Below are 20227 nucleotides of genomic sequence, written 5' to 3' on the forward strand. Positions count from 1 at the left end.
TAATATTTTGTGGTATTTTTGTAATTTACTCGCCTCGCAGTAGAATTTACATTATTCAATCTACTTGTTTTCATTTCAGTGGCTATTTCCATCATTTGAATGGATATTTCTCAAATCTGTATTATGTTTAAATTTGTTCATATAATTTCTTCATGTAATTTTTACATACTTTATTGTTGAGCAATGCGCTTTAAACAACATTTTAACTAATTCATTAAAATATCTGCCATATGAAATGTACTCCAATGTGGTGTCAAATGAGTTATGGATGTTGTTTTTTTTGTTTTATTATGAAAACGTCTTCAGTTGTTACTTGTGCTTATTATATCATAATGTACAAATAAATATAATATATGTCATATTTGCTATTGCTTCAGTCAGAAGTTGGTAGTGATTGGCAGGAATTACAGTACATAACTTATGTAGCTCATTTATAGTCGTTGCAGTTTTTGGAAAATGTAGATTAGTTACAGTTATTCAGACTAGAGTATTAATAGTTTGTAGATTCGGTGTAGTAATGAGAGTACCTAGATTATTCCCAGTATTAGGAATAGTTTCAGATTACTTACAGTATTTGGAATATGTAGACTATATTTTTTTCCAGTAGTACTTTGAATATGTGAATGAGTTACAGTCCTCACAATATTTACAATATTTCGAATAGGCTGATTAGTTACTACACTTAAAATATCAACATTATGTAGTTACAGTATTCAGTATTTAGAGTATGTTGATTATGTCCAGTAGTTATAGATTATTAGGAGTCTTTACAGTAGTTGCAGCAACAGGATTTACAATAGTTTGAATATACAGATTAAAGTATTTGGAGTATTTTGTAGAATTATTTGAGTATTAGAATATGTAAATCGTGTGCAGCCGTTTTCGCGGTTGATCTAGATCATGGAGGTTATTTTTTGAACGTGTAGATTATTTACAGTGGCCACAGTATTTCCAGCCGTTTGAATATGTAATCCTGGTGTCTCCTGATTGGCTGCTGAGCCGCAGGCCACGCCCCCCTCCGCGGTGCTCGCCGCCTCCCGACACGCTCTCCAGCCAGGTCGAGGCGGCGGCGCAGCACCGGGGGATGGAGTGACACACGGCGGGACAGCATGGATCCCAGTGAAGACAAACCGGGCGGAACGGTGGACATCTACCGCGACACGTGGGTCCGCTTCCTCGGTGGGTCCTCTTCGTTCCCGCTGGCCTCCCTTCGCTCACCTTCAGTCAGATTTCAGAGCAAAAAGCAGAAGATCACAGGGAGCTAGCAGGCTAACCGTTAGCATCGCCGGCTAACCTTTTAGTTTAAATGTCTATTTTTAGAAAACTCTGTGTGTTCAAGGACGTTTTGTCCCTGTAGGACGTAATGGTGGTCGTGTTCCCGGGCGGGTAGCAGGGCTTTGTGTTCGCGCTGTGGTGTAACATTAGTGAAGAGGCGGGTTTTTTTAGCTGCTCCTGTTAAAATCTAGTCAGTAAAGAGTTGTTGTGCAAGTTGAGACAGTGACTCACAGCCACACGAACACGCCCATATCCTGGATCTCCTGCAGCTGGAGGTACAGAGGCGGTCAGCACGCTGCCCTCCCTGCGTGTCACTCTGCCCTCCTGCTGTGCTAGAACCGTGTGAAGGGCATTCACACTGCAGCAGCAGCAGCAGCAGCACAGCAGCACACCCCCTCTGTCTTCATAACCTGCTGCCACGAGGTTAAAACCACGATTTAATTCACCGAAGAACAGGAATCCTGTCCTCCTTAGATTTAGCCATGCACGCTTTGTTATTTCAGAGGTTGGACATGAATGTCTGCAATATGATAAAGTGTAGGGCACAGAGCAGGACAAATCCAGGGATCAGAGTAATGCCTGCTTTAAGAAGGTTTTTTTTTTCTTAGAAGAATATCCTGATAAATAGGAATAAGTGGAAAGTAACATTATGAATAAGTGACTATTTGTCTCAAGTATTATGGAAATGAGTGAAAGTATGAGGAAACAGTTGTTTCCACATGATAAAAAGATGAAATATGTGTGATATTGACAAGATTGATAATGTCTTGGTTTGTTTAAATCTCTATATTTTTGTGGTTTCCCTTTGTGTCAGATCTGGAAGTCGTGTATGTACATCACTAGGAACCGTAAAAAGGAACTTCTCACTTGGTTTTATTGTTTTTGTTCCACAACCTCTATTTTTCTCCCCTTAGTCGAGACAGGAATCAGTTTGTTCTTGTTTTTGCAAAGATCAACTTTATATTTGTCACAGAAGATTTAGTAAAGTGCTGCACCTCTGTTGGTTTTTAGTCCTGGAAAATATAATAGGGTCAATCAGTTTTTTCCTCCAGGAAAAGATTCTCATGCTGGTGATGTAAGGATCTTAAAAAAATGATCCTTTGGTGTTCCGGTCTTTAAAAAAGCCTTGTTTTCCTCTGTAAAGCAGCACTTTGGCATTTGGACAGATTAGACGCTGCTCTGAAGTTCATTTGTTGGATATTCTGTCTGTCTGTGAGAGTCGTCCAGTCTCTTGGGGATTACTTCACATGCACAAAGTGCACGTCAATTTAAAAACAACCTTTAAAAAAAAAAAAATTGAAAACCCAGCATTTATCAAAGCAGGCGGGACAGAAGGTGACAAACGGACACGTCTGACGAAATGAGGACGTTTTGTCCCTAAAGGCAGACTCAGACGCAGCGACTGTATATTGTCCTGTGAATCGTTTATCCTCCTCATAACAGCGTAATCTGTGCTCGCAGCTTTAATCCTGTCTGTCGGATTAAGTCTTTTCTCCACACATCGACACAAATGTCCTGCTGCTTCAGTTTTGCTGTTCTGGAGTGAAGTCGGGTGTTTGTGGTGCAGATTCTCTGTTAAGAATCTTTTAGTTAAATCAAGTGAAATGGGCGGAATGGGTCAGGCTGGAGGGAACGTCTGGGGTTCTTTTCTGGAACTTTTTCTTCCTTTTTAATTTCTGAGAAGAAATCATGACTTAAAGTAATCGGTTGAGGTTAAAACTAGCAGGAGTGATGGAAATGAATCTCGTATCAGTTCAATCAGATACTCCTGTGGAACTACAGTGGTTCCTGCTGACACACAGCTGTGAGATTCAGCCCGCGTCGGCTCAGAGTCGATCAATCAATCCATATTTATTATAGAGCACTTTCCAGAGAGCACTTTTCATCTCTTTGTTATGCAGAATTTAGTCATTTGCTCCATTTTCTCAGAAGATATTTGTGTGTTGATCTGTTCTCCAGAACATCTGTTTCAAATGTTTCAAACATTTATTGGGATCACATGTTGTGGAGCGCAGAGAAATGAGAAAAATGCAAACCAGGAAGAACTGAGAAATGCTGCTTTCAAGGGCCCGCTAGTTTTGAGGTCCAGTGTTTTTTTTTTAAAGATGTAAAAAGGGTTTTGTGCTCCCCTGGCAGTACTGCTGTAACACACCTTCACTGTTTCACACAGTTCAAAGGCTAAATAGCTGTTTAGACGAGAGCATGATGTCTTTTCTTATCAGGTGCCTGCATTGCTGGAGGAGTTTATCTATAATCTTCTGTTATTACTCCAAACAGAATTTTCTTTTAAGTCACTGGAGCTGCAGATAATGGAAAGATGGTATTAAACAGTCTTTGTGTATTATAAGCAACAGTGGAAGATGGAATCTTTCCTTCAAGCAGACTTGACTCTGAGTTATGTAATCCTCCTGAATAGATATGTATTTCCATTATGTGTGTGTCTGCTCAGGCAGGTGCCTGTAAAAATAGTGTAATCGATATGGCAGGGTTAATGCCACCATGGATAATTCAACATGTTTACAGCCCACTCCCTGTACGCCTGTATTCCTTCCACCAGTGATTCCCTCTCTGTAGGGTGGCAGTGCAAACCACTGCACCACTGCCTTATCCAGAAAAAAAAACGTCCACACAGAGAATCCTGGAATGAAACAGCTCGTCTTCCTGTGCTGTGGCAGTACCAACCACTGCTCCACCGTGCCGCCAGAGTTGTCATTAAAAGAGCTAATTACAGTTATTATGAGCAAAACATGTTTTCCTCTCTGGCTGACTCAGTTTGGCTGGTGATGCTGGACTCTGGTCAGTGTTAGTGTGTCGTGCCAAACCTAATGAAAGTGAGATCAGTGTGACACAAAGCCGCCGGTCTTCCTTTAATCCAGGAGATAGTTATCAATCAGATGCCTTTAATGTGACTGACATGCTTGTGCTGCCGCTCAGCCATGCTGTTTATTAAGACAGTAGCTGCTCTCCAGTCCAGTTACCATGTAAACACGTCAGTCTGATTAGATTAGATTAGATTAGATTGAACCTGTCTGATTGGAAATAAGAGGCACACATTTGCCTCATTTCCTGTCCAGTTCCTGGAAGCTTAATTTGAAAAACAGCTGTCCTGTTCCCATGATGCTGCTGCGCTGAGTTAGACCGGCACCCTCTGGTGGAATGAATGCAAAATGCGGTTTCCGGAACACTGGACGCCGAAGGCGGCGGCGTTTACTGTTTGAGGCTCAAACATCTGCTGTAGTTTCAGTGTTCTGTGAACGGGACGATCCGATTCGTCACTCGGGGAGACGGACCGTCGGTTTCAGTGTTTGAGCTTCGGTTTGGCCGCGGCGGAGGATTCCACTCCGCTGCGCTCCGTGCTTCTGCTGCCGGTGAACCGGAGATAACGCTTCCTGTGACTGGAGCTCGTTCGCCGGCGGTGCGCCTTCAGCCTGGCATGTGGCTCGGACGACTCTCTTAACGAGACGTCAAGGACACCGGAGTCGTTCCACCCCGGTGATACGGTGCTGGCTAATTATTCAAGCGCTGCCTTGCTTTTTCAGCCCGCCGTGGCGACGCAGCTGCAGCAGGTCTCAGGATGGACGGCACTACATCACTGACCCGAGTCTCAGCATCGCAGAACGAGGATTATGAGCCTTTAGAGGACGCCGAGAACATTAAAACCCTCCCTGTCTGTCCAACCAGGCTATGCTAATGAAGTGGGCGAGGCTTTCCGTGCTCTGGTGCCGGTGGGCGTGGTCTGGGGCAGCTACGCCGTGGCGACGGCGTACGTAACCGCCGACGCCGTGGACAAAGGGAAGAAGGCCGCTTTGGTGAGTTTTTTCACATTGTGTTTGCTTTGACCAGTTTCTGTCAACGTGCCTGATTTTTTTTTCCGTGCGCTCCCCCAGGCGCACGGGGACAACCCCGGCCGGACCACCCGGTGGCGGTGGCCGTCGTGGACACCTTCGTGTGGCAGGCGCTCGCCTCGGTGATCATCCCCGGCTTCACCATCAACCGCGTGTGCGCCGCCTCGCTGTACACGCTCCGCAAGACCACCAGGTGGCCGCTGGCCGTCCGCAAGTGGACCACCACCGCCATCGGCCTGTCCACCATCCCCTTCATCATCACGCCCATCGACAGTGGGGCCGGGCGCCGTCCGCGAGTGGCCCGACGCCGCCATCCGCGAGCGGCCCGAGCGCCGCCGCCCGCTCTGACGCTGGCTGTTCCTCTCCGCAGGTCGGTGGACTTCCTGCTGGATTCCAGCCTCAGGAAGATTTACAACGAGGAGGAGAAGCACAAGTAAAGATGGCCGCCGGCGCCACCGGAGCAGCGAATTCAGACGACCCGGCGCTGCTGTGAGGAGGAGTCAGTTCGTCCCACACCCTGAGATAACCTGGGTTCTAACGCTCAGCCATGAACCAGAGAACCTCTAGTCAGAAAACCTGCTGTGTGAAACCCCCCACAGGGGGCGCTGAATTCTGACCTCTCAGGGGAATCTGGGCCAGTGACACCAAACACTGGTCAAATGGGAATAAAACAGCGTCAAACTGTTAGGAGAAGAAAGAAACCGTCATCTGTGGGCTGCTTGCCCAGTAACTTTACTTTCACCACACCTAGAACCACTGAAGCTCTAAAAGCCAAGCAGGAAATAGTTTTAGTCAAACATGAACACATCCTGCCTGTCAATGCCAAACTTTATTTCTGACACTGCGTCTCATGCTCAACTATGCAAGGGAACAAAATGCCAGTAGCAGGCTTCGTTTTTTCACTGTAAAGATAAATAAAATTGTAAGTATTGTGAGATTAAAAAAGCAAAGGGAACTCTAACAGGAAATGTAGCGCTGCATGTGGATGAGCTGTCACTTTAAGGGAACATATTGGGAACTTCCGTTCTGTCACGCTTCCTTGTTCTTGGAAGCAGTTTAGCAATAATCTTCGTTTAAAGGTCAGGTTAGTCACTTTTTTCCAAACCTTTGACCTGATCAAGCCCCGTTTCACAACTTTTTCAAACGGAAACGAAACCTTTCGTTGCGTTTTCAGGGTCTGTTTACTCGATAACGGTGGTCAGAGGCTCTGAAGACGCAACGCTTGGTGGCACTTTTAAAAAAACGTGTGGGCGTTTAGAACACTGCAGTGTGTGTGTGTGTAGTTTTTTACAAAAACACTAACCAGCACCCACCAGTGGCCCGGCATTCTTCTGTTTCCATGGAAACAGACACGGTTTTCAAAACGTCGCCTTGTGAATGCGAAACTTTATTGAAACAAAAACACAAAATGCGTGGTGTTAAACGGTTAAGATGTACTCGGATCGGCATGCGTTTGCTGACGTTAGCATGCTAGCCAGCTAGCTCCAGGATTTCACAGACTGAACCTTTACTGTGTTGCTTCTTCTTTCGAACTGGGAAAACTTTTACTTCTGGAGGGATTTTAATTTTTTTTTCCTTTTTCTGCTGGAATCTGAAGCACACGCTGCTGTGTGTGCAGGATGTGTGTGTGTGTGTGTGTATGTGTGTGTGTGTACACTGGAGCTTTACCTCAGTAGTTTCAATAGAATCTGAGAGTGTCAGTCTGTTTCGATGGGTCAGAGCAATAAGAGCAAAAACTCTCCACTGTTACAAAAAGCTGTGCTCGTGATCAAATGTACCTGAACCGGCGCCTCCCGTTTTAAAAAAAAAATGTTTATATTCATCATTACCATTTCACATTTTACACTCTTCACTGTAACTCTGTAAACGGTTTACTTCTTTTGTTGTTGTTATTGACCTTTTTTTAAATGACTGTTTAAAATCAGGACGTCACTTTTCAGCCTTAAGCGGGAAAAAAAGTAAAACCTCAAAACTTGTTTCATTTAGTTTAAAAAGTGCAGATTCTGTTTTTCAAATGTGAAAGTAACTGTTGACATCCTGATGTTCTGAGCTCCTGAAACTCTAGTGAAATAAATTATGTTAAAAGAAAGAAAGTGTCTTTCTTTAATTAAAACTGCAGCAGCATTGCTGTTAAAGACTGGATGTTTGTTACATCAACCTGTTCATGGCTTCAAGTGTTTCTGTGCACGGCGGTGCGTTCAGGGACCTTGCAGGACGTCCACCATCAGATCAAACTGATGTAGACGTTTCCAGCTGTCTGATGTGACTCTAAAGTGTCTTGGAGGTGAGTCCACGTTCCTCTTCTTCCTGTTTTCCATGAAGCTCTTTGCTGGAGAACAAGTTGTGCTGAAAGTACTGAAACACTGAAGAGGACGACGTTCAGCAGTTCAGAGGTCACAGCAATGAAGCTGTGATCAACGGTGTTGAAAATCTTTAAAGGTACAATAATTAGAAATTAATTTAAAAAAAATAAAATCATTTCCGTTTTTCACCTGTCATTGAAGAAACATTCCCTTTAAACAATCTGTCGTCACCATCTGTAAATTTCTTGGTCAAGTTTTTCTCTTTCAAAATGAGAGTTCTGAGATGGAAAAACTCTGGTGGGCAGGGCAAGCTCGTCACACTTCCTGTTTCCAGAGCCAATCAGATGTGAGTTCCCGAGGCTGCTAAACAAGCAGCGCAGCATTCTGTGTTTTATAGCCGCGCCGTTCGCTGAACAGTACAGGATGGGGAAGCAGTTATGTGACATATTACTGATTGCATCTTTAAATCAAGTGACGGCGTGGCCTGGGTAAGCCCCACCCCTTTTATTATATAGTAATTATGCACAAAGTAAGTTCGGCAAAAGTAAAGAAATACATTAAATGCATCAAAATCATTGTAAGAAAACAGCGAAAAGGGAATTTAAAGGCCAACTACAGAAGAATAATAGTTTAAGACATTTTAAGCGCAGTGGTGGGAGTGCAGCCTCAGTGAGAGGGCAGCACCACTGCGGACCGGGCCTGGCCGGTTCAGCTCAGTCCTGATTGGGTCTGGAGGTCACAGCTGATTCCACTTCTCCAGACGAACGCTGCCATAAAAAAGGCTGGCCAGACGAGAGCCCTGCAGCAGGTACCAGCAGCCATGTTTGCTCCTTGTCTTCTGGTTTTCACCTTCGTGGCCTCGTCCAGGAGTCAGTCAGGTAGGAGGAGCAGCCACGCCGGCTCGTTTTTCACTCCTGGATGACACCAAACCTGCTGAAATGCTGGTTTTCATCTGTGTGTCAGTGTTTGCACTCCTCCCTCAGGACGTCCAGGAGCATGGACTGACCTGGACGACAGCGCGCAGTTCTACGACGCCTACGGACCGCCGATGGGGGCGGACCTGTGGCCTGAAAATCCAGCTGGGGTCACGAAAGAGGTCACTGTGGCGACCCGGAGCCCGGCCAACTCCACAGAGCCGGCTCACATGAGGACACAAGGTGGGTTCACCTCCCCGGTCCTGAGATCCTGATACCTGAAACACTCCTGTTGTCATGGTTTCTCTCCTCCCCGTCAGAATCTGACGCCGTGGGGGCGTCGGCGGTGTGGAAGGCCGCCCTGGTGGTGGCCGTGCTGCTGGTGTCCGTGGCGGGGTCCATGAGCATGGCCTACTACCTGTGCTTCTGGAGGGGGGGCCGCTTCTACTACCAGCCGCAGAAGGAGGGCGACCCCTGAAGCCCAATAAAGTAAAGTTACCAAGAAATCTCAAGTGGCTTTATTCACACTGGTGAAAGTGCTGGTTCGTGGACCAGGATGGGACGCAGACATGCACCACACCTCAGATTACCTTTTGAAAGTCTGTGTTTACAGGGGACTTTATATTCCTCTATAATCAGAATAAAGCTTAATTCCACTCCAAAGCATCATGCAAATGCCTGAAAACTTTACTCAGAATTAAGTGTAAATCCGAAAATGAGTTTATTCTATCATGGAAGCGGAATTATATGCTAATTAGGCGCGAATTCATTCTGGTCGTTCTGCGCATGCTCCATAGTGATGACGCAACGTTCCAAGATGGCGGCCAGCGGTCCGCATTTCGATGGTGACGATTTATTTAGCGGAAGTTTTAAAGAATTTGATATATGAAATAAGCTTATCAACGGACGCTTAACAACTCGGACATATTCAAAACTGTAGCATCAAAAAGGTATTTGAGAAAGAAACGAAGAAAACGCTGTTTACTTCCGGGAGACGTCAGTACGTCACGGCCGCCCGCTGTCCAATCAGAACGCTTCACAGACGGTAAGAAAGCTGCTCAACTAGAAACATGCACTTTTGCATCTCAATACAGTCCTCAAAACATTTATTACTGCTGTTGGTTTTAATTGTGATTGATTAATGGAGGTCTATCGAGATTTTTTTTTAAGTTATGGTTGGAAATTGGCTCTAAGAAAAGCAGTAGGGAACAATAATTTTCCCGCCATTGAAACTTAAACGTTTTTCCTCCCTGTTCAGTTCAGGTGAATTATTAGGATTAAATTCTTCATTTGAAGTTTTAAATGTTACAACATCCTTCTGTGATTCTGGACCGTTCAACACGAAGAGAAGCTGGGACTGGCTTTCCCTTGAGCAACACCACTTTAAAATGGTTCAAATTCCACATTAGTGTTTTCTGATTTGAAACTGCTCCACTGAAGGAAAAGGTTTAGATAAACGCATTTGGACATTAAGTTGGTGATTTTGTGTGTTGGTTACAAGTTCACAAAAGATGTGATTAATCGTGGTCAGAGTTGTTTTACCTAGTTAAAACATTGATTTGATTGAAAGCACTCATTTTGTAAGTATAGGCAATATTTGTATTTGAAAATTAGACTAAAGTCTCGGACATTTGCTTGTTAAGATATACGTCCTGTAAAACCTGGGGTCCTCATTTGATAAACCACTGAGAACTGGTGCATGACAATATGTCTAAATTACTTTTTAGGTGCATTATGTTTGACATGTCGCTCGTTCAGGAGGGTTTGCCACAGTTTGTAAAAACATGCAAAGTGAAACAGAAGTTTTTTGCACAGTTCACTATTTTTTTTACATCAAAAGGTTGAATTAAAATTGAGATTAGTTATTGGTTGGATGAAATTAGACCTCTGATCTCCACCTCTATATAATAGCTTCATCTAATGCTGTGTTTTATTGTCGCACAGCTTTATTGATTCTTCGGGAAAACTTGACACTGGGATTGAGCTGCTGTGAGTAGACGTGCAGGTTTTCTAATGTCCACTAGATGTCAGTACTCACATGTTTTCTCCCCTGAAAGAGTAACTGAAAACCACAGACCATGGAAGAACATTCTGATCAGATTAAACTCACTCATGTACTAATTATGATAAGTAGATCTAAAATAATAGATTTCATACACTTATGTTGACTTAATTCTGATGTTTTCTGATGTTTTTGTGTCAAAATATTGGCTTGGAATTAGTTAATTTTGTGTTTAACATCAAAGTACTTAAGTACCCTATTTTAGTAGATGTCATGAAATGCCTGCCCTTTATGACAAAATGTTCTTGACTGCAGTTAACTAGGATTTTGAGGAATCTGTTGTTTGTATCTATTCACCCCACTTAAGTGGATTTTTCTGTATCTGTGCCATGTATTGAACTATTTGTACTTTTGTTACCATCCTTAAGTACATTTTTTAGCTATCTTTGTATCAGCATGTCTGTACTTATGTACATTTTTAAGGAATTTTAACTTTGTTGCAGTAATTCAGTCGACTTTTGTGAATGTAAACACTATAATCTATTTAATTCTTACTCTAAAGTTGAATTTTCAGTAATCTATTGGATTATTTCTACTTCATTACTGTACAAAAGTATATTTTCATGTCTTTGTCACTCTTTTTGATGGACTTAGGTGGGAATCTTTACTTAAGATACTTCTGGGAATCTTTACTTTGAATCAAAATATTTGGATGTAGTTACACTCATTATATTGATTTATCAGGTGTTTTTACTTCATTACTTGACTTAGGAATATTTTTAAGGTATTCAGGTAGTTTTCCAGGATTCCGTAATTTATATGGAAGTAATTATTAGTAATACTTTACTGCTTATAAGTTGACTTTTCAGGAATCTGTAAGCTATATCAGAGTATTTATTCTTTGCTACTGAACTTTTATTGATTTTCCTGGTTTGATCCAAGTGATTTACTGATCTGTGTCCATCTAATATCTAGTTGTTGTTGTTGTTTTTTTTAGTTAAATGTCTACAATCTGAACTTAGTGAAAGATCTGTGACCCTGAAGCAGTTCTTCTTCTTCCCTCTCTGGTATTGTGAAACTCAAAGCTTTTCCCCTCCATGAGTCATGACCAGGATTTTCCACCTGCTTTAATCGCCGGGCCTCCAAATCTGTTTGCAGACTCCGTCCACTTGCTGCCGCCTTGAGGGGGGGGGGAGGGGCAGTGTTTTCTCCTCCATGAAATTCATCTCCATCTGAATTATGGCACAAGTGGCTGCGAGGCCGTTGGCCAGAGCGCCGCTTGCTAAGAGTAATGTTTAATTCAGTGTCAAGCGAGCGGGCTCGCGTCAATCCACAAACATTTATAAGTCCCCCTTGAGCGATATCAGGTGGCATTAGGGGGCTCGAGGAGACAAAAAGCTGATGAATTGAATTAATCTCCCCCGCTGTGATGGATGGGCCTGTTCGCAGGGGGCTGCGGAGCCTCGGCTTTCTTCATCTGTCACTCCAATCGCCGCGGCCGCCATGATTTGTGCTCGAGCTGTGAAGGCCACAAGTGGCCCAAAGACCTCCCTTTCTCCTTCGCGCCCATCTCCCTGTGTGTGTGCGCGCGTGTGTGTTTTCCAGGGAATTCCCAGCCTTTCAATCTGCCCCCCCTCAACCCTGTGACCCTCACTCGCTCATGTCCCTGCAGACAGACGAGGGAAAACAAGCCATCGGTGAGGACGAGCACACGCAAAAACACGCTGATTTACGGGTGTGTGTGTGTGTGTGGGGTGGGGGATCTGTTTGGCTTTGGGGGTTTTCACTCACTGTAGGATTCAGATATGTGACGTTGTGTGAAAGAAAATATGAAACGGAGACGAACAACTAAAGAAGTTTAACCTTTCATCAACCAGGAGGTAAAGATGGCCTCTGAATGTGGGATATCACATTTCAACACACACACACACCCACACCCACGTGCATCTTATTGATGTTTGTACATGTACATGCAGTATTGGGGTAGTTACTCAAAGAAAGTAATTAGTTACTCATTACTTCTGTCAAATGTAGTGATATTCCTTCAGAGTTACTGTGCTTGAAAAGTAATTTCACTGCTTATTACGTTACTTGAGCATTTCTTAATTCACCATAAAGATACTTGGACAAACATCTTGGCTGCAACATCACTTATCTGGTCCACATAGTGTTTACTGTATAATGTAAAACTACAGAAAAGAACGATATTTCTGTCTATGGGAAAAAATAGACACAAAAGCCTCATAATACAGGAGGAAAAAACTCTTCTCCGAAAAAAAAAAGAAAGAAATTCTTGTTCAAATGTTCAGTAAGAAATTTAAAAATAAAGGGCTGATGATTTTATCTGTTAAATTAAAACAGAAATCAGAAACTTAAATAACAGGAAGGAAAAATAAATGAGTAGAAAACTAGCAATTCACAAACGAAGGGGCGGGGCATCAAGTTTGTGTGCGGAGAAGCAGGAACCGTATTGGTGCGGAGTGCGTCACGTGACGACCGGATCACGACTCGTGAATAAAGTGTCACTCCGCTCAGAGTGTAATAGAGCCGATTTACAGACGCGATCACAGCCGATGTGGAGAGTTTCACTCGGGAGGACTTTTGATGTTTAGGTGAGTGAAAAGATCTTTTTTATCAGCTAAAGATGGAGTGGTAAACGAAGGTCGGAGCGAGATGAAACTATGGCGATTATCTTCCCGCTGTACCGTGAGCGGCATAGCAGACCGGAAGTATCAGACCGGAAATGTCAGACCGTCACGCTGAGGCTATGGTAAACAAACAAAGCCCCAACCATCAGAAAATACATTACTGTAGTCCAGTAAAGTTTATTTACAGGTATTTTAAGTTTAATACATTAATTTACCTCGTTACCCAAATTGTTAATGTCGTTACTTGTGTGTGTGCTGTTCTGTCAGCTGTTCTGACACAGTTCCGTCCTCATTTATAGCTAAAGCTACTTTAAAGTCACCATTTACCTCATGCATGTTTTTTTTTCTCTCTCTAAGGGGGAAGCAGCATTGACTGAAGCAGAATCACGTGCACAGGGAGAACGTGCAAACTCCCCAATCAGTTCTCAAAGTCACCCTGGACTGGAGCGGACTGTCTCAATGAGAGTGAGTAGAAGCAGAGACCTCAGAAATGCAGACAAACAACCAGAAACCACTGAGATGAGAAGAGAAAAGCCTCAGGGGAGATTTACTTGTTACAGTTTCTCCTGTACTGGAGTGAAAAACATCAGCTTTCAATAAACAAGTACAAACCAAATTAGATGTGTTTATAGGTTTTAGCATAAAGATTCGCAAAGTTCAAGGTATTATCTTTAAGTATACATCAGAAGTATTGATTTTAAGCATAAATTAGATTTAGATTGTAAAGAAATGCAACAGAATTGAGAACAAATTTGCTTAGCATGCCATATATAACAAGTAGATTTTGTCATAAGTTTGTTTTTGCAAATTAAAACTACATTTTTAGCTGGTAAACTGTTTGAGTGCTCCATGGGAGATGTTCTCCAAACAGCTTGCAGCCTGAGCTCATTGGGCTTAATCTCATATGCCATCCTTTCATTTTTTTCCATGTCGTCGAATCTTCTTTTTTCTTCTTGGAGTCATTAAGTCCTTATAAGTACACGGTGGAGGAGCTCGGCGTTTTACTGGACCGAGCCGCTTTGTTTGTGCTTCCACACTCCAAACAGCTGATATTCTTTTCGACCTCATAATTCAGAAAGTGTCTTCCCTGCACGGAGACGTTTAAACCAGGGAGGCGAATAAAAGAAGCACTTCGGGGAAACTTTAGCTTCTAAACCGCCTCCTTGGCTTGAGGTCTTCGGGCAACACCTGCCCCTTCAAAGGCAGCTGCCCTGCTGAAGACACACACACACACACACACCCCACACACACACACACACACACACACACACACAGACAGCTCTGATTTCTGCTCTGCCTTTGTGCCGTGTGTGTGGATTACAAATGAAGATGTAATCAGTGAGCAGATCATATCTGCAGCAGAGAGAAGAGGAGCTGCAGGAGGTGAGGCAGCCGTCACTGTGAATGAAGACGGGAATCGGGGGAAGACAGCGCGGCGCGTGAACCGGGGGGTGAGGGGGGCTTTAAAGCTCTGACAGAGCTCCAACCGCACTGATCCCCTCAACTCCCGCGATGCATTATGTAAGGTCGCATTAATCCAGTTAAGATGTTCAGAGACTCAGGTTCACATGAAGGACGGCATAGCGTCACCAACTAGACGCAAATGCACAGGAAGAACATGCAGATTCCCACATTTTACGTTGTAAAACATGTCCAAAATGGATTGCACCTAAATTAAATCAATTGATAGACTCCAGTTATTATTATTATTATTGTTGTTGTAGTATTCTTGCGATTGCAAAGGACTGCATTTAAATTTGCCCTTTGACCCCAGCGCTGCTTCACTTCTTTATAAACCTGTGTTCAAACTTGCCGTACGAGCGCATGAGGACGTCCGGTGAAAAGCCCCTCCCACTGCTTCCCCGTTGCCATGGTGACCCGTTGAACTGGGGCTCTATTGATGCTGACTGACTCAGATCAGCTGTTCTGGAAGCGAAAAGTTTTCTGACTCAGGATAGATCGACTCACGCTTCAGGACGACTCTCAGGGTTTGCTGAACCTGCTTAGTGAAACGGGCCCAGGTTCCGTTCGTCGTCGGGGAAGAGAGGAGGCAGTGAGGAGTCACATCCTGTTTCCACGGAAACAGCAGAGTGTAAACGATGTAGCGAGCCTGCCAGGCCACCAGTCATGAAACCACGCAGAGGTTTCAACAATACACTGTTAACTTTGCCAATGGCGGGTGCACCCAGTAACCCGGCTCAAGACTTTCAAAATAAAATATCAAACAGAATAATCAGATGTCAACAAAATTGTAACACATTTACTTGAGTATCAGTTTTAATTAGTTTTAACTAGAAATATTAGCTTCATCTTTATCGTTTGAAACTGTTGACTGATTACTGTGTAACTAATATAATTTGGACCATTTCCAAGTAATAACTCAAATAAACAGTCATGATTTTTTACAAACTAGAATTGAGACACAAATATATATTCCCAGTAAATCGACTATCACAATGTCATCTATGTATTACACCGTGGAGGAACCAATGATGTCATAATGGCATAAATCACTTTAAACATGCTGGAGACACTCATGTAATAAAAGAGTAAATGTGTTTTTGGTGAGTGTTTTGAATAAATACTGTGTATCATCACCTGTAACTATTTTTGACGAGCAGACTTCACAGTAACGGTGCAAAAACTATTTTATTTCCCTGGATTTTAGTCATATTTGTGTATTATTTTCATCAGACGAATAGAATCGGATAGAACTGGTTTGTTTGGCTCAGTGCCTTAGCAGCAGTAAAATACACAATCATGAAGCAATATAAATAAATTGACCAAACTGTATACAAAAAGATATGGAGCACAGCTGTTTATCATAAATATTGCACTGTATTTAAATGTGACGTTATCATTCAGGGAGGAGTCAGACATTTGACCGCTGGTGGATGAAAGCTGTTTCTGAGTCTGTTGGTTTGGCGTCAGGTTTCCTGTAAGGTCTGCCTGAGGGGGGGTCGTCACCCGCAGGAGTAGAGGAGGGGGCCGAGGACACGGCCCTGAGGAGTGCCGTGTTCAGGACGGGGTGGAGGCGTGGTCTCTGATCCTGGTCTGTTCCCGAGAAAGTCCAGTATCCAGGAGCGCAGCGAGTCCCGGGCTGCTCGGCTTCAGGACCCGTTTGAGAGAACTGTGGTGGAGGCGGAGCTTAACTCCGGTCGGGGGTCACAGGTCGTGGTCCTGAGTGGGACGCTCCTCGCTCCGAGTTCAGAAAGGGCCGACCGAAGAGGCGCCCTGTCCGTGTAACAGCGCCCACCGCCGCGAACGGCCACAGTCGTTAGGGACGGGCAATGAGCCATGATTTTATTACATTACACACACACACACACACACACACACACACGCACACGCAGTCGGAGCTTTAGCACACCGTGCTGTGGTGAATGTTTGTGGAAAGGCCGTTTTAAGGGCACTAACTGAAATGTTTAGCGTTCACCGGTCCGATTTATTGAGGTCAGCAGAAGGCTACGTCTTCTCAAGCACAACCGTGGAGAAGTGTGTGTGTGTGTGTGTGTGTGTGTGACGATGTTTGGATTGATTTTCATGAATGATTCGATGCTCTGCGCAGCAGACAACAAAAGCCAATCACGGCACATCAGATCAGGCCCCAGAAGACGCGAGGCGAGCGACGGGAGAAGTGACGGCTGCAGCCGGAGCCGCGTCGCCCGGCATTCAGCTAATAAACATCAGCTCGAGCTTCTGAAGGCTACAAACAAAGAGCGCGACGGATCCCGCTGGATTAAGCCGCTACCATCGATTCGATCAAAGCCCGTCGCTCTTGAAGGGAGTATAATTAGCGCGTTATTGGTGTTCGTCAGCCTGCGATTTGTTTCAAGTCGTACGTCGGCAAATAAAGCCTGAATGCTACAGTTACAGCGAGAATGATGAGCTCCAACACTCCAGCATGGCTTGAAAAAAATGATTTTTTTCTTTCAGTAAATGACTGCTACGGTAGCTTACAGTAAACGTACTTGATAACAGGTGAAAGTATGACGATAAAGTCATGTTGACAGGACTAATAACCTAGAAAACACTCAATATTTAAGTATCTTGTCAATGGAAGGAGCCAACAAGGAAAGAAATTGATTATTTTCTCATAAAATAATACATTTATTAGCTACAAACATGCAAATGAAAAGGTTAGAATAGGTTTGATCATTTTAAAAGTAAATCTTGTGTGTTGAATACTGTCTAAAAAATCCATCTGAGTCAAAAATTCTACTAAATTACAGCAAAGAAGTGATTTTAGGTCAGAGAATTTAAACATGTAGGACTTGACTTTACAATTAAAACACTTGAATTCAATCTCAAAGAGAAAAATAGATGATAAAGTTAAAGTTACTTCAATGCACCACAACATTCAAATCACATTTTATCATGCCAATAAATAAATAGTATATAAAGATTGTGAAACAGGAATTTTTCACCAATAAATATTATCTAATTGTAAACATTGGGATTTCTTTTTTCAGAACGTTTATACTTATTTATATTGCCTCTCTGTAATATTTTTTCTAGCTTTTCTCTTCATTTCTATCCTGTTTGCTGTTCTTTTTCTCTTCATGTAGAGAATTAAAAAAAACAGCTGGGTCAAATTCCTTGCTTGTGATGCACAAACTTGGCCATGAAGCTGATTCTGAAATTGATTATATTGACTTCAAACATAGAGATTACAGGTTGGATCTTGGCAGCGGTGCGTTTCAGTCCGTTCGCTTCATAGACGTGCAGTCGGGTGGCTCTCCAACACAGCGGGATGAGGCCGGAAGGCCTGTGGTCTGTTCACCGTCTCGATGTGCTGATCAACATGTGGTGTGTGTGTGTGTGTGTGTGTGTGACGATCATCCTCACACACGCACGTATCATCTGCGTATCGGCGCGTTTGACGGCTCGACATCCTCCCGGAATCAGATATGGCGCCGCAGGATTCCTCATCTGCTGCTGCGCTGAGATAACATCTAATTTCCCTTCTCTCGAGTCATCTTACAAAGACGTCGTCTGCTCATCGTGAAATCAATATTCCGCGGAAACGCCATTACAACAGTCGTCACAGAGCGCCAGGGAGTCACTGGAGAGCGCGCAACGGCACACACACACACACACACACACACACACACACACCACACACTGCTCCATTGTCTCCTTTAATACAGGATCAGTAATTCAGAAGCCCGGAACGCGCCGCCGAGCTCGCGTGATTTGATTGTGTCTCAGAGCAGATTTGAGGAATCTGAAGCGGCGTCAGGATGGAGGAGACGACTCCGCTCGGCCAAACGCATCTTTTAATAACGGGCGCAGTCATTAGGAGTACAGGGGGCGGCAGGAAAACAGGGTAATATTGAAATATGTGGGCGGCACACCGGTGCGCCGCTTTGTCATTTTGCCTCATAAGAAGAAGCTTCTGGCTCCAGCAGGTTTCAGCTGGATCGGCCAGTTTTCATCTTCCTCATTCGATTTGTGTTGCTGATGTGGTGACAATCAGAGCACAGCGCAGAGTCCCAGCAGAGCCTCGCCAGCCAGGAGGAACTGGAGGGACTGAATTCCTCACTCTGCTCCTTCAGATGGACTCATCCTCAGAGATCTACCGATCCACGCATTGATCTCTGGGACTCTGTGTCACAGTCAGGATTTGTAAGGAATTATCAGGAAGGAGATCATCTTCATGTGAAGGAAAGCCGGAGAGATCCAGACCAGCAGAGGCCTGTTTGAAGAGGCAGAGTCCAGAGCTACCGTGATTATAGAGAAACAGTCGGACGGAATCCAGGAGGAGGAGGAAGGAGGAGGAGGAGGAGGAGGAGGAGAGGGAGGAGGAGGAGGAGGAGGAGGAGGAGGAGGAGGAGGAGGAGGAGGAGGAGGAGGAGGAGGAGGCAGGGATGGAGGAGGAGGAGGAGGGAGAGAGGAGGAGGAGGGGAGGAGGAGGAGAGGAGGAGGAGGAGGAGGGATGAGGAGGAGGAGGCGACCTGTGGACATCCTGTACACTTAACTCTCTCTCTGTCCGTCTCTCACTCCCTCATCTCTCTCTACCTCTCTTCCTCTCTCTCTTTCTCTCTCTCTCTCCCTATCTCTCACTCCCTCTCTTTCCCTCACTCTCCCTCACTCTCTCTTTCCTCTCTCTCTGTCTCCCTCACTCTCTCCCTTGTTCTCCCTTTCTCCCTCACTCTCTCTCTTTTCCTCTTTCTGTGTCTCCCTCACTCTCTCTCGCTCTATCTCTCACTCCCTCTCTCTCCCTATCTCTCACTCCCTCTCTCCCTCACTCTCCCTCACTCCCAATCTTTTCCTCTCTCTCTCTCCTCCCTCACTCCCTCTCTTTTCCTCCTCTCTCTGTCTCCCTCGCTCTCCCCTTTCTCCCTTACTCTCTCTCTTTTGTGTCTCTCTCTCCCTCGCTCTATCTCTCTCGCTCCCCTCACTGTCTCTCCCCCCCCCCCCCCTCCCCTCTCCCCCTCTCTCTCCTGTCTCCCTCTCTCCCCCTCTCTCCCTTTCTTCTCCCTCGCTTTCCTCTCTCTCCCTCACTCTCTCTCTTTCCTCTGTCTCTCTCTCCCTCGCTCTATCTCTCTCACTCCCCTCACTCTCTCTCAGCCTCTCCCTCTCTCTTCTAGCCTTCTCACTCTCTCTCTCAGCCCTCCTCTCTTCTTCTCTCTCTCTCTCTATCTCCAGCCTCTCCCCTATCTCTCCTTCTCTCTCTCTCCTCCAGGACTCTTCTCTCTTTCTCTCTCCCTTCTCTTCCTCTCCATTTCAGCTCTCTCCCTCTCTCTCTCTCTCAGGCCTCTCCCTCCTCTCTCTCTCTCAGCCTTTCTCCCCTCCTCTCTTCCCTCTCTCCCTCTCTTCTCTCTCTCTCTCCGTCTCTCTCCCTCTCCTCTCTCAGCCTCTCCTCTCTCTCCCCTCTCTCTCTCTCTCTCTCAGCCTCCCCTCTCTCTCTCTCTCCAGCATCTCCCTCGCTCTATCTCTCTCACTCCCCTTACTCTCTCTCCCCTCTCTCTCTCTCATCTCTCTCTCTCTCTCTCCGTCTCTCTCTCCGTCTCTCTCTCCCCCCTCCTCTCGCTGCTATAATTTTCCCGGGTGGAGTGATGGATGAGGCGCTGTCAGCCCATGTTCATTATAATGCACACCATCTATCCTCCTCCTCCCGGACTCGGTGCGCTCCAGGAAGCGCCGGAGCGGCGTTGGACCGGCGGAGGGAGGCCAGGCTCCAGACTCCCGTCTGAGAACCTGCTGCTGGGCGTGTGTTAACGCGGCGCGCGGTGAT

At 44.9% G+C, this 20227-nt stretch overlaps 1 protein-coding gene across 1 annotated transcript; it reads left to right on the plus strand.

Annotated features, from left to right (window-relative positions):
* Positions 1 to 1056: 1056 nt before the first annotated feature.
* On the plus strand, positions 1057 to 7071 carry mtfp1 (mitochondrial fission process 1). The gene is made up of 4 exons (XM_030085663.1): positions 1057 to 1179; positions 4957 to 5088; positions 5163 to 5391; positions 5488 to 7071. Exons 1-4 carry the CDS (start codon positions 1110 to 1112, stop codon positions 5555 to 5557), a joined length of 501 nt encoding a protein of 166 aa, XP_029941523.1. The 5' UTR covers positions 1057 to 1109; the 3' UTR covers positions 5558 to 7071.
* The last annotated feature ends 13156 nt before the right edge of the window (positions 7072 to 20227 follow it).

The sequence above is a fragment of the Salarias fasciatus genome, assembly GCF_902148845.1.
Source record: "Salarias fasciatus chromosome 7 unlocalized genomic scaffold, fSalaFa1.1 super_scaffold_4, whole genome shotgun sequence".
Taxonomy (NCBI): domain Eukaryota; kingdom Metazoa; phylum Chordata; class Actinopteri; order Blenniiformes; family Blenniidae; genus Salarias; species Salarias fasciatus.